Source organism: Parus major, chromosome 2 (assembly GCF_001522545.3).
Source record: "Parus major isolate Abel chromosome 2, Parus_major1.1, whole genome shotgun sequence".
NCBI lineage: Eukaryota > Metazoa > Chordata > Aves > Passeriformes > Paridae > Parus > Parus major.
The window spans coordinates 4857836-4873258 of record NC_031769.1 but is presented as its reverse complement, the minus strand read 5'-3'; the positions used below and the strand labels follow the sequence as shown (position 1 = coordinate 4873258).

General features: G+C 34.3%; 1 protein-coding gene across 1 annotated transcript in view; it reads right to left on the bottom strand.

The window, feature by feature from the left end:
- LOC107200876 (sodium channel protein type 5 subunit alpha-like) overlaps positions 1-15423 on the bottom strand; it is a 33407-nt gene that overhangs the window by 14168 nt on the left and 3816 nt on the right. Inside the window, exons 5-17 of the mRNA XM_033512232.1 lie at positions 13636-13727; positions 12593-12799; positions 11823-11886; positions 11066-11210; positions 9674-9868; positions 8390-8581; positions 4735-4837; positions 4142-4371; positions 3867-4019; positions 3204-3557; positions 2019-2471; positions 641-760; positions 113-227 (exon numbers count right to left, since the gene is read on the bottom strand). Of these exons, the coding sequence (XP_033368123.1) occupies positions 113-227; positions 641-760; positions 2019-2471; positions 3204-3557; positions 3867-4019; positions 4142-4371; positions 4735-4837; positions 8390-8581; positions 9674-9868; positions 11066-11210; positions 11823-11886; positions 12593-12799; positions 13636-13727 (2423 nt within the window). The remainder of the gene's footprint in view (positions 1-112; positions 228-640; positions 761-2018; positions 2472-3203; positions 3558-3866; positions 4020-4141; positions 4372-4734; positions 4838-8389; positions 8582-9673; positions 9869-11065; positions 11211-11822; positions 11887-12592; positions 12800-13635; positions 13728-15423) is intronic.

Genomic DNA, 15423 nt, shown 5'->3' with positions numbered 1-15423 from the left:
ATATATATAATATAAAATATCAAATATAAAATATAAAATATAATATAGACTATAATATCAAAATAAAATAAAATAAAATAAAATAAAATAAAATAAAATAAAATATTCCTACTTTCTACAAAGCAGTCCTTAGGCAGCTGTGAGTTTTTACTCTGGGAAAGCATCTCCAGAAGAGCAACTGGATCCACAGTGCTGGCTTCAGAAAAGCTACGAGCAGCATTGTATTTCTGCAGAGTAGAAGGAGTAAGAAAATAATTTATTTGCTTTTCATTAATATGGTTAAGAAACATAAAATAAATTAAAATTATCATCTCTTCTCCCTCCCCAAAAGAAATTTCCAGTGTATAAATTATCTTAATGCTGCTGAACTACCAAAATAAGTTATAAATATTAGGACAGAAAAAGCCAATCCCTACTTTTTGTTTCCATCACTTTATTTTAACAAGTTTCTTGGTTTCTTTTAGTCATATACAGTGGACTTGCAGAAAGGGAAATGTTTCGAAAAGATTTATGTCACAGTTTTACACAAAACTCTAATTTCTTCAGGCCAATACATTTTTAGAGATATGAATCATGTCTCAAAAGGCTTGAAGAGTGGCAGAACCAGCATATTCCACAAAATGATAAAAGTTATAATTACCTCTTTTTGTTCCTTCTTTGGGTGTGTTATTGTTAAAACATTTACTGTTTCAGAAGCCCCAGAACTCTGATTGAAGCTGTTTGAATTCTGCCACTGTTCTCTGTGTCTTAAATTGTCTCCCTGCATGAAATGATGCAAATCAGATGATTTTCCACTTATTTTTTTCCTTACAGTCGTTCTTGAAAGGCAAAACTATTTAACAGAATGTAAAACACCCATGCAGTTTAGACTCACAATCACAGAATTATTTGAGTGTTTGGTTTGGAAGGAGACTTAAAGAACATGTTGCTGCAGCCCCTCTGCCACAAGCAGAGAATCTTTCACTAGCAAGTTTTCTTTTTATAAATAATTAAATTGTTTTCCTAAAATTCTTGTTAAAGAATTATGTTTCCAGTTACAGGCAGATCTAAGCGATCAGAATCAGTCCTCAGTCCTTTTGACACAACAAATTCCAAGAAATACCAGATTCCACTGCAGCAGGGAATGAATTTCTGACATCAAATACTTATGAGCAAGATATCTGAAACAGCCAAGGATGATTCTAAGATGATCATTAATTTTTTTCTTTGACAATTTGTCCAAAGATATTGCACTGATCATGCTCCTATGACCAAAACCATAGAAAATTGGTCCTGGCAATCCACCTAGACACTAACCATGTGCTAATCCATTCAAAAAGAGATCACTCCAGCCCTAACAATTCTGTGATTCTGTGAAAAGAGTTCCTATAGCTTCTGTGCCATATTTGACAATCCCGTGTGGATGTGACAAATACCTGATATATTTTCAATATCTCTAAATGTCTCTAAATATCTCTCTGTACAGCTGCCATGGCAGTAAAAATATCTCACTCACATGCAGAAAGATTTGAGCTTTATTCTGCCCAATACAACAAAATGAAGAGATATAAAGGGGAATCAAAAGTACCATGGAGGTGAACAGATGATTAAAATAAAATAAATCCCCAAACAATACTAAGAATTTATATTTTTAGATGTAGCTTTCATTTACATTCCTTTGGATTCCATTCAACTTAGAAGCAACATATAGTTAACACAAGAGGCCTGCCTTCCAAAAAATCCAGGTGTAAGGCAAAGGAGGCAAAAATAAAGAATGTTTGTCTTGATAAAACTTTGTTTATCAATTAAGAATAATAAATGGAAACAAAACAGAATTTTGGCTGTCATTGAGGCAAATGATGAAAAAGTGAATATTCAACACATCATTGATTAATCAAGATTATTTGGTGGCCCTATTAGAAGAACAAAGAAAATAAAATTGCAGAAATGACAGAAAGGATAATATTTACTGTTGAGTCTTTGAGACTGTATTTACAGATGCAAGGCACAATAATTTTTCAAATATCAATATTCCTTACCTGTTTTCTGTATTCTACAGCTGTGTGCAAAATCTGCCCATCATCACCTTCCTTGGAGGAAACCTCTGCTGCTGTAATGGGAACACAGGTACTGTGGATGGTCAAAACGTCTTCATATTTTCTTGCTAGTGAGGAACTCTCTTCCATATGGCAACGCTCTATATCAAAGCAGCTGCTGTCTATATGTTTTGTGACATCTGTCATGGCATAATTAATAACCTCTATGCCTTTCCCAGAAACTTCTGCCAAAGTCTTCTTTTTGTTTGTTCTTCTGAGGCTTCCTCTCATTCTTTTGCAGCAGTGATCCCAAATTCTGTCTTTCACAGCCTTCAGGCTGCTGTGAATATGTGCAATGGCAATTTGGTATTTAGTCCCTTCTCCAGCCTTCTCTTGTCCCTCTGGGCCATCAGTGTTGAACGAACTCAGCAGCAAAGCAATGAACAAGTTGAGCACCTTAAAATAAAGTAAGTTGGAGACACTATTGCTAAGAGAAAAGACACTTCAGAGACCCTCAAACTCGCTTTCATTAACCACTACAATGAATTTATTATGATGCTGTAATATTGTTATATAATGATATGGCTCCTTCTGGAAGGAATGGCAGGAGAAAAAAGGAGGGAAGTGAGAGTTTGGGTATATCAAATATATTTTCATGTGCTTTGATGTCCATAGTGTATGGGAAGGCAGACATGTAGAAAAGTAGCAGGCAAAGATGAATTTTAATTCCATCGCCATTAAAAAAGATCTAGTATAGACCAACAAACCAAGCAGATGAAAAAGATTTTGTCTGCCAGTAAATTTACATTAGATCTAGCATAAACTCCAAAATCTGGGTACTGTAAACTGTTGATAACATAAGGGCAACGTGTTAAGCATTAAAAACAGTCAACAATTTGGTCATTTGGTCCCATCAACACAAAAGATGAAGACATCTGACATCAAAGTATGATACTCTCTGCACTTCTATTCTCTGTCTATAAGTAATAATTTTATTTTGCTTCTGTCTTGTGTGAGAAAGAGAAAGGGGTAAAAAGAAAAAGGAAACAGAACAAAACCATATGTCAAGTGACACCCAGAAAAGAGAATAAAGTGAATACTTTTCAAACAGTAAAGTTTTCCTCCAAAGAAAAAAGTAACTGGATGCATTCCATGCAAGTAGGGACTGAAAATTGACTTGAAACTCACCACCAGGTTTCCTAGCACCAGGACAAGCAAGAAAATTATGAGACATTTCTTTTTTCCAGCCACTTCCATGCATTCCCACATAGTTTCAATCCATTCTCCACATAATATTCGGAATATAATCAGGACTGAATGACTAAAATCTTTCATATGCCAGCGTAATTCACTACTGGGGCTTATATTAGAGTAATATGTGGCATAATCATTGCCCAAAATCTGCACTCCTACTACAGCAAAAATAAATACAGTGATTGCCAGAACCAGAGTGAGGTTACTCAGAGCACCAAATGAGTGTAGAATTATTCTCATAAGAGTATTTAAGGCTGGCCAGGACTTTGCCAATTTGAAGATCCTGAGCTGTAAATAAAGCACAAGGAAAAAAAAGTTAAAAACAGCCTAGATAGCACAGCTCACATGAAAGCCAGACCCCACATTTACCATGATGTTTTACTGCAGTAATATCACTATATTTTCCCCAAATAAAGCCTTTTAATTGTTTTGATGCAGTTAAAATCACTCCAATTTAAAGCCCATGTCGTCTTACTACTTACCAATAAAGAAAACAGATTTAACATATCCATCAGTAAAATAATGAGGGCATTTCACTATACAACACATGTACTTTTAAAAAACTAATTAATTTTATTAAAATAAATAAATAATTACCAGCCTGAAAGGTGACAGATTTGTTCCAAAGCTTGCTAGGCCAATCAAAACAACAAAGCTATCAAAAATATTCCACTTTTTCTGGAAATAGTAGTAAGGATCTAGAGCAATGATTTTCAAGATCATTTCTGTGGTAAAAATCAGGGTGAAGACCTGCAAAGACCAAAAAAGAAATTCAGAATAAAGTCACTGAAAAGGTCTGTCTCCTTATGGGAGTGTCCAGTATAAATACAGGGCTATAACTCCATTTTCATTCTAACACAGACCTAACTTACCTTGTCACTTAATGAAATCAGTTGTTGGTAATGTGGTTGCATGCCAGGGTACTCCATAGCCAGGAATAAGGTATTCAAGATAATGCAAACCATGACTAAGAGATCAACAAATGGATTCAAAATTACCAATTTCATCTTCTCTTTGACTGCTCTCCAGAATGGACAACAATTCCAAATAAGATATTTCTTAGGGAGATTTTTCCAAAATGTAGGACAATGCAGTTTTGACTCTGGCAGACAGAGGGAAAGTGGCATATGAATAATCCTTTGTAGAATATCACAGAATAAAGAAAAAGACAATCATACATTGAAAAGATTGAAAAGCCAATCTCACATGAGCAGAATGGCATCATTGAAAAAAAAATTTTTTTGGTTCTTTTTGCCCAACTTATTACAGACTAATAAAGGTCAGGCAAAATTTAGCCTCTGTAATTGCGAATTACATGAGATATGAGAATATTTATTTTACTGAAATTTACATTTGGCAGCCTAATTTCCCCTAGTGGCTTTTAAAATAATGCTGTTTGTGACAGTTTGATCTCTCAGGTCGAGTTACACACTCATCACAGGAAAAAGAGGAAAGAATGACTTACTTGAATTATCTGTAAGAATTGTGGCTGCACTCATTAACCTCTGTCTTCGGACAGGATCATTGATAGCATCCACTGACACCTCATAGGTCAGCAGGATCTGCCTCTTTGGTTAGAAAGGCAGCAGAAGATAATATAACAAGGGAACATGAAGTTATAATAATTACAATACAAATTGCAATACAAAGATTATATCCAGCACGAGATAAATATGCCTTTCCAAATACACCTTATAGTGAAGCTTTAACTTGCCGAAAGAACATAAAATTAAAAAAAAAAATAAAAATATAAGGTGTTTGAAGTCAAAGGACATTTTATCAAAACCAGTACAATATTTCAAGATTTTTTTTCTTTCTGAAGATACTTAATTAGCAATTATAATGCCATTATAAAAGAAGTATAGAAACATTAACAGGGAAAATAATCAATCTATCTTTCCAGTGAATGATAAAAACAACAAACAAAAAGAACCATCAGTTTGAACAAACTATTGGCTATTTAACTATTATTAATAAATAATCTTGTATTGATATGAAAAATAGTCACATCTTAATACAAATTATTGGGGGTTTTAGCCCTACTAAGCCTCTCAAGATCTAACAAATATTGAACTGCCTGAAACCAGGAATGGGACTACTTTTGTTTTTATTAGAACAACCAGATGACAAGGAACCTGACAGACTGGGAGTGGACAGATTGACCACATCACAATGCACTCTACCTTAGTATTCCCTCTCAGCATAACTGGATTTGCATCATTTTCTTCTTTGGGAAGGATAAATGAATAAAAATATATCATAATGTTATCTCAAACCCTTATGATATTATGATTTTTATTAACTTATTCTGTAAAACTGTTATTCAAAGAATGAAACTGATATCCTTGGCTTTAAAGGTTTAATAATAATTATTTCTCTTTGTCACTGTGATATTTTAATGAAAATCTAAGCAAAACTTAGCTGATAGAACTGTCAGAGAACAGATCTATAAAATGAATTTATAATACAGTGTTAAAATGTTAATTTTCCCCCCTGTTTTTTTTCTGAATCCAAAAAGCTCTAGACTATTCTAATCATGGCCAGTGTAAGTCACCCTTTCATTCCTTTCTCTAAGATTTGGTATCTCAGAAAACAGAAACCCAGAATAATTTGTGTGCCAGCCTGACTAATGTTCTGTCTTGTTGAAATTCCCAGCTGTTAAGGAACCTTCAGAGTTGTGTTTTTGGAAAAGACATTCACCAGCACTGAACTGCTTCCTGCTGCTCATGGATCTTTAGCTGAAGAAAATAACTGGGGGTGAGAAGTCCTCTGACAAACTGGGATTTAAAATAGGGATGTGAACTAAAGAAATAATGTTTATAAACTCATTCTGTCCTACCAAAAAGCCTCTACAGAATATGCTTTTGTCTTTGACTTAGCACCTTCAGCCTCTTTTTATGATGAAAGAAGAGAAGACATGGTTTGAGGAGTCCTCAGCAGAGCTTCTACTACCCCATAGTTGTCTAACATGAAATAAACTGCCAGGTTTGTTGCAGATTATACTTATTTGACTAAAGATAAAAATCTGCATTGGAACAGCTCACACAGTTTGGATCAGGTTTTCCTAGAGATATTCAGAACTTTGTTCTTCCCTGGACACAGAGAAAGGAAGCGAATTTGGAAAGGTCTGAGGATGTTATTTCTGAGATATAAAAATCCAGATTACACTTGGCATCCATCTGTGCAGACTTTGTAGCCTTGCAGAAGTGAGGTCTAGCAAATAATCCAAATTTATCTCCTGTCTCATACATCTCCTGTAACACAGTCACAGACTTAGAAGAAAAAAGTTAAATAGGGATAATCAGCCATAAAAAATTATTTTTATACTTACAGTAGATATGACAGCTATTACAAAAAGCTATTTTTTTCTGAATAGGTACAATAAAACACTACCATGGGCTGTGACACAGAACTTCCTTAAAGTGTAGCAGAACCAAACTAGGTCACAAAATTGAATTATATTCTTAACACAGCAGGGGAAACATTAATGACACTACAAGAAGCAAATGCTTTACTAAAGGAGATGACAGGTGGCAGTTGCTGCCAAATGGGTGATTTTGATTCCTTCAGCTCAAATATATAATTTATTATAGTTAGGATTATGGAATTTAGAAGAAATTCTGACCATGGTGACTGTCAGAATGAGAATTTAATCAATTTTAGCTCAGATTATATGTCTGAGAAATATTCCTCTTCAAGGATACTTTTCAAACAGATGGAAGTTGAAACATTATTTCTCTTAGCACTGCTATAGGAAAACTTCCATTTTCAGTGAGATTGGTGGAACAACCCTGATGTTCTCTCAGAAGCAAAAGAGAATCTGTCTTGAGATGAAAGTATAAAGGCATTAGAAACTTTCTTTTTAGATATTGTTGAAAATAATTAAGTAATATGGATAATTGCCTGGGAATTATTTTGAAAGTTTCAGCTCAAGATTAAAATATCTAAATATAGGCATATAAATGAAGATGTTTACAAAGAGCCAGAGAAAGAGTAAAGTTGGGATGGTCTCCTAGAAGATACAGTATTTTGTCAGTGGCAAAGATACTGTGGAAAAAAAATCTCCAAAATTAAGAAAGTGAGAAAAACAGGTCTTAATAGAAGTTTCTTAATGGACTTAAAACTGAGTGGTCAGCAGAGGAGTGAGGAATAACTTCTGTAACCAAGATATGAAACAATATGTGTGAGATTCAGCCTAATATTTAGATATCCAATGTTTAATTTATCCTCATGTGCAACGCATTTAAAATCCCAGTATATGGGACACATGTTTCTGATAAGCTTGATTCACATAAATAAATGTTTCTGAAGCCATTAGAGATGGTCCATTGAGACATTTGGTAGCTGAGGAATCCACAGTAGCAGACATGGCACACAACATCTGTGCCCTTCCTTAGAGGAGGTGAAAGCCAAGTAAAACACTAGGAAAGCTCTAAATCTGCTAGGATAACAGTGCTAATTTGTCAGATCAATTTGTCATCTAAAAAATTAAATCTCCACTTCACTCTGGGAGTTTAGAACCTAAAACACATTTTACAAACCTAAAAACCTCAAAAAATTCAAACCTTGGAAACAATCCATTTGCCTGAATCTAGGAATTTAGCAACATTTGAGATGCTGTAATGTTTATGAGAATACCCACAAAGTGCTGGAAGATGTGCCACAGATATCAAGGATATCTAGGATATCCAACATATTCAAGAGCATCTAAACTGGCACCAGATGCTTAAAGTCAGCAAGTGAATCACTAAGATTCCCTAAGATCAAAAGTCTTCATACTGAACTAAACCCCATCCTAAATATTTAGGTCAGAGAATTAGCTGTCTGTAGAAAAGAATATTAATTTAAAAATAAAATTTAAAAAAATAGTTAGGTCTTTGGGGAAATTAGAAAACTTGAGAATTTTATACATTTATTTCTGCAGCACAAACAGGGATGTTGACAGATCTTACCACAGCTGGCAGAGCACTGGTCTATGATGTGCCATAAATGTACCACTGATAGCCACTTCCAACTTCCCTTCAGGTGCAGGTAGTGCTGGCTCCCTGCCAAAATCTCATCCTTAAATTGTCATATCATATGCAAATCTAATGAATGCATTTTCTATTTCAAATACTTACAAGCTTCTTTTGGCAGTGATCAGGCTGTGAATGAAATATTTTCTCCTCATTTTCCTGGTCATCTAAAATCAAGTTTTGCCTTGAAGTAGGTGTTTTTTTATTACTCTCTTTTCCTTCTGAATTTTTCAAGTCAGCAACTGGCATTTCAGATCCACCATGCAAGGCCTTACTGCTTTCTTCCACAGCCAGCATCTATAACAGGAAAAGCAAAACAGACAAATGTCTGTTAATTCAAGGTAAATACCAATGCATGGACTAGGATCATATACATGTAATTATTATGCCATCTGAATTATTTGCACTGACAATCCCTTTCACTGACAATTATTTGCACTAGACAATTCTAATTTCAAATGTTAAACTGACATAAAAAGACAGGAGTAGAAAATGCTATTCACAATTCTGAAAGACAAAGTGGGGTTACCTGTGAGCTACTGTAAATAAAATCTGCCCTTGTCATTTGAAATGCTGTCTTTTGTATCTGATTTATGAAGTATTATGTCTTATCCTTTTACTTTCCTTTTCTTGCTTTGAAAAGGACCTTGAATCCAACACAGCAGAAGACTAAGGGCTCAAACTAAATACAAAAATGTTAAATTTTCCTAAGTCCTAATCCTGTTGAAAAAAAATAGAAAGAAGAAAAAAGAAAAACAGAAGGAAGAAAAGCCTAAGCAGAGCCTGGCAAGGTGGAATGTCAGGCAGAGAAACATTACAGGATGCTCAACAGCTGTAGGGGAGGAACTTGGTAAAATGGTGATGCCTTACACTTTAATGATGAAATTTGATAGTTGCTAGAGAGTATTTGTTTGTCCTCTTACAAGTCTGACTTTTCTGACTGCTAGCAGTAGATCAGGGGTATCTTTTATTTAAGGTAGAATGTAAAATGTGTCCACTCATGCTTCCTTCCTGCAGTAATATCAGGAAGATACCCAGAGAAAGGAATTTTGGGCACAGCAATAATGGTACTGTACAATAGGGCAGCACTCATGCAGCACCATAAAAGTTGCTTTCTTGCCAGAAAGTCATTCCTGTACAATGTCAGGTCTGCAAATCCTAAAACTTAGTTTGTTTTAATTTGGATTAATGATGGTTTCTTATATCACAGAAATGTTTATGTATTTAAACATATATTTACACACAAATATGCATTTGTAAAGACATAAAGAAAATGAAGTATCAGCAAGTATTGTAATAAGCCCATGTTTAATTCAAAACATTATTTCCCTAATTCACAAACAGAAGAAAACAAAAGGAACTACAGATTATATATGTTAACTTACAAACCTGTTCCTTCTCTATAATTTGTTTGGCATCCTGAAGCAGTTTTTCCTTTGCCACTGTTTCAGCATGAGTAGCTCTATTTTCCTCTTCATATGCCATAGTTACCACAGCCAAGATCAGATTGAAGAGATAAAATGAGCAGAAGAAGATGACAGCCATAAAAAAAAAGACACTGGATATTCCAGATGTACGGATGGTCTGTGAGGAAAAGGTAAAGGTGGGAATAAATTCTTAACAAACTAACATTTACAAAGCAATTTCAAAACAACTTTCAACAATTTATTTTCCTATGCAATACAAAAGGTTAATGTACTGCAGTGTTTTCAATGAAAAACAAGATCTGCTTCTGGTCTAAGTTATACATAAAAATGTCACATACTACAGAAAATAATTAAAAAATCCCATTATTAAAATTAAATTGAATATCCTCTAGCAGATCAGGCAAATGATCATCAGAGTTTTAGCTATAAGAAGACAATTTCATCTGTAAAGACATAAACAGGTGACTGTGGAAGAAATTAATGAAACTCAGTAATAAAGATGAAAGCTAGCATTATCTATACAATTGTAGAAGACGTTTAATTACAGAATCAAAGGCTATATTTAGAGTGATTATCTTATTTTTTTTTTTTAGTGATAGCAGAGGGAGGGTTCAAAATTCAGCTCTGAGACATTAAAAACCAAAAATTGCATGACTTTCAAATGGCAAAAGACATTGCACCAATTTTAAAAAGTCCCAGGTAATAAAGGCTGATGAAAAAAAGAGTTAAAATGGATCAGTATGAAAGGTACAGAAGAAGGCATAAAGTTCCTGTCTGGAAAAGGCACTGGATAGAAGTAAGGAATCCAGGAAGCTCTCTACAGTTATTTTTACATCATTTTTTAAAAAAAACAACAAAGAATTGAGAAGTTACATTCAACTCTCAGAATAAAAACACAAAGGCTCCAATTGTTTCAGTACCATGTTGTCAAAAATGAAAGAGTGTATGTTGAGCCAAAGGTTTTGGTGAGGAGTTAGTGCTTAAAAGGAAAAGGAAAAGAGAATGTGACAAATCTTCACATTCCCTGCAGTAGCAGAGAGCTCCCTGGCTGGATCTGCTCCATATCCCAATCCTTGGATGGTTATATAAAAATATTTAACTCTCATTTAGCTCTTAACCACTGACCTGAGGGTGTTCTCCAACAAAACTGTGAGCATTCACAGCAGGATTGCTCCCATTCAATGTCACTTGCAGAAGGTGTTACAGATCAGTCACTTGATTCTACTTCCTTAATACTTACATTGATTTTAAAAGAAAATTGATGTCAATATTGTTAAAACCAATACAGACTTTTCTAGTGGACACAAAGCTCTGCACAACTCAAGGCATTCCAGCAGGTAAAAAAAGCACCCACTTGTCTGTAGAGACGCTCCCAGTAGTCCTGGGTCATGAGACGGAACACAGAGAGGAAGGCCCAGCCAAAATGATCAAAACTTGTATAACCAAAGTCAGGATTGTTCCCAGTCTTCTGACAGGTGTAGTTTGCTGGACACTCTTTACTAACCACAAAAGAAATGTTAAACAACACTTATGTGGAGATTCAATTGAACCTGAAAGTATTCAATACACAGCAACAATTTAAGATTTGTTCAGTTTGTCTGAAATGAGGTTTCATTATTCCTCAAAATATTCCTGCCAGAAGGGCTGATTCATGTCTGATCATCCCAGAAAACCATTTGTCTAGTAAAGAAAACTAGACAGAAACTTAGTTTGGGACTGGACAAAAACTCTCACTGATGTAGGATATGTCCAAATAAATACACAGAGAGGGGTAAAATGGAAATACCTTTACTTTTAAATAATTCACCAAGGTGAGGAGAGTTTATCAACATCTAAAAAGTCTTCAGTGATCTATTCTCCTCCTCATTTATATCATTCTACCTTACCATTATACTCACAGTGGTTAGAAACAAAGTACAGATAAAACTGGCTGCATCCTTGTACTTCATTGTTTTTCTGGTGTGAAATATCTGGCTTTTAATTTAATAACACACCCACTGATCCATTTCCTTCTCCTGAAAAATCATCACCATTCCTTTAGAGCAAAAATAAAGTCACAGTGCATCTGAAGGAAAAATTAAGAAAGTACTGAAACTGCTTTGTTCACTTACTCGGGTTCTCCAGTGTACCCACAGAGCAATATTTCAGAAGAGTCTTTTAATCTGGAGCATTTGTCTAATGAAAAAAAAATAAAAAATCAAGGAATCATGAAATCAGAAGTTTTCTATTTCTACAGCTTTCTGACAGTAAACCAAACATTACTGCACTTTTTAAACACTCTGCTGGATCAAACCTCTGTGAAAGATCCTTTTCCAAAAAGGGACATACAGGACTGATTCTCAGTGGATCTGTCTCTCTGACAATATAAAATACATAGTAACAATAAAATAAATTAAATATATTATATATTTAATTAAATGTAATAACTATTTGATTTATTTAATTAAAATCAAATATAAAATAAATAGCAACAATTTGCTGCACAACTAACAATGTAAGATTTTACTTGATCTTTTGTAAAAATAAGAATCTCTATGAGAAGTAGACAAAATCCATGAAATACAGAGTAAATAATGAAAAAGATCATTCTTTGTGCAGTACCCCTAAACTAAGATCTCTGTGCAATGCACAGATAAAGAAGAAAATGCTTACAGAAAACTCAGTCCCTTCTATCCCACAGAATGCTGATCCTTCTCCAAATCCAAGATTCACTAATCTTATATTCAGTTGTCCCAGAGACTTCATACTATTACTTACGCAAATGGAAGAACAAATCTTGTTTTGCAGAAGTACATACAATGATATTTTAACATCTCTGAAAAATCAATACATACATAGGAAGATACACAGATTATGTAAAGGGAGCAAAGAAAATATTTACCTTGATCATTTGGTACATATATCTTGGGATCCTTACAAAATGATTCATTGTAGTGAGTTCCCTTGAGGACACATTTGGATTTTAAATTGCCCATAAAAAGCTGGAGGCCTATCAGTGCAAATACACTCAAGCAAAATACAGTCAGGATCAACACATCCACGAGCTTCTTAACAGACTCAACAAGGGAATTGACGATGACTTTCAGACCTAGGAAAATAAGATCCAATAACAGGGAAAGTGAGAAAAGGAATGCAAAGATGTTCCTCTATGACAAGACACAACAGCTGCAAGTTTGTTAAAGACAAAGTATTGATGTGTGGCTTTGACATTAAAATTAAACACCATCAATGTTTCTTCCTGCTATAATTTCATAGCAAAATTAAAAAGATTTGAAATTACATGGAAATTATAAAGTTAATATATATTATGACCAGGAGATATAAAGTAATTTATAGATTTTCAAGTAAATTTTTGCAGTTGGACTCTGAAATCATTCTTTGGTACCTTAATGAAGGATAAGACTTACAAAAGTATTGAATATCTGGATTTTATGCATATGCAACATACTGTTGAAAGTATTACACACAATCCAGTGGCTGTGGTAAGTAAGGAAATAAATGAAACTCTCTCAAATAGTGAAATCAGCATTCTGGGAAATAAACCAGAGACAGTTAAGCTAGTGAGAAAGAACATGAAATTAGAAATATGGTGGTTCAGATATATTAAGGCAACATATTATATATGGTGGTCTGCTCCAGGAAGACAAATTAAAGAGACAAAGGCACTGGGCTAAATAAAAATGTACATCAGTGATGGGATTAAAAAATGCAGAATATAAATTTGCCTTTATCAAAACCATTTGAAGGAAAGATGATTTAAAAAATTGTGTTAGGGTACTGCTGAGAATGCAAAACAGTCACACCTTGGGATTCCTTGGGGTCACAAAAAGTGACCAGAGAACTGGAAGACAAGAACAGGAGTGGAATTAGAATTTATATTCTGGTGAAGCAGGGAGAAAATCAGTAAGATGTGTTGTTCCTTACCTGGTATTACTGAAATCGCTTTCAAAGTCCTCAGTACTCTGAAAGTTCGAAGAACTGAAACATTGCCAACATTGTGAAATATAGTAATGTACCTGAAAAATTAACCCACACTCAACTGAATGACAAAGATGGAGCTTTTCAAAGCATTTGCTGATGGAGCAAGTAGTAATGAATAGACTTCAGAAAATAAACAGGTCAACTATGTCCTAAGATACATGCCTAAAATTAGGAATCTAAGTCCATTTCTAGGCATGGATATAAAGTAATGGGGCTTTGGAGCAGTGCCTCTGAAAAGAAATACAGTAAGCTCCTACTTAGTGTTGATTTAGATGCTTTAACTTTGGAAGAGTTTATCCATCAAAATGTCAAATAAATAAATATTAATAAAAATAATATATAAAAATAATATATAGAAAAAAATATAAAACTGGCAATGTCATAACCACACTCTTACACTGAGGCTCCACTCATGAAAGTACATGTTGCAGCTACCTCAATACAAATACACACTTCAGGAGAAGGAAATTGAGCAAGAGTAGATTTATAATGTGTTTATTCTGTACCACATGGGTCTTTCTAACCTTTAACAGTCAATGAGAACTTGAGTATTGCAACTTGTTTCAATTTTAATATTTCAACAATTAGAAAGTGTCATCAAAGCAGTGTTTTAAAGCATTACATAGTCTATGCAGCACTTTAACAGGTTACCCCAAATTTTCTTCTTTCATGTCAGAAAGGACATGAATTGTGACTCATCTCATGACAAGGTCATAACTGGTAACAGAATTCCTTAAAAAATATATCTCAATAACAAAATCTGAGACAACAATGGTTGGAAAGGCAACCTCCCCCTCAAAGCATGACTTTGTCATCAGCAGATCAGAGTACATTGGCTTTGCCTAGTCTGTAAGATTGAATAATTATCAAGTACCTTAAGCAATAATTACACTTGAGTTAGCAGTTGAGCTAATTTCTAAATAGTTTTCTTTTTCTTTCTACTGTAAGATATGGAAAAAAACATGTGGAGGTACTGTATTGTGAAGTTGAACAGTAATTAATTAGGGGTGCAGGTAGGGAAAAAGGACCATAAATTAAATTTTTCATGCAGCTGTTGGACTGTCTTGTGATAGTTGTAACTATCAGTAACTATCTAGTGATAAATGCTGATGATCAACAATATTCAAGCTCCTTAGCAGTCTATTATTACCCATAAGAATAATTGTTCATATACATATAGATGTGTGTGATGTCACCTGTGTAGATATAACCTATTATTTACAAATGAGAAAAAATCTACATGTAGTGTTACAAACTACTCCCTTCTTTTTTATTCTGCCACATGACAACTTCATTTGCTGCCTTTAGCTCTGCTTGTAGGAAAAAAATACTATTTATTCTCTTCTTGTCTCTGTGCTGAATACCCCAATTGAGTTCCTGCTCTGCAATTGTTTTTTCATGTGACTTTTACTCTATTTAGTCTTTTGGTATGTGGAATTACAGATATATATATTCACTGTATCTTTTTTAATTCTGACATCTGTTGGTATGTGAGGAACAAAACTACACAAAGTCCTAAATTAAAATACAGGGTACAGAAAGAAATAATGTGTGTTCTGCTCATTTACTTCTTACCCACGATGTCTTCATTTTCTACCTCTTTCTCTGACCATGACTGCATGCTGGAGTGGTGTTTTTACAAATCTGTCTGTTTAAACTCCAACATCATCTTCCCAACAAGTGAAGGCTATTTCAGAGCCCATGAATTTGTATGTAAAGCAAGGTGTGCTC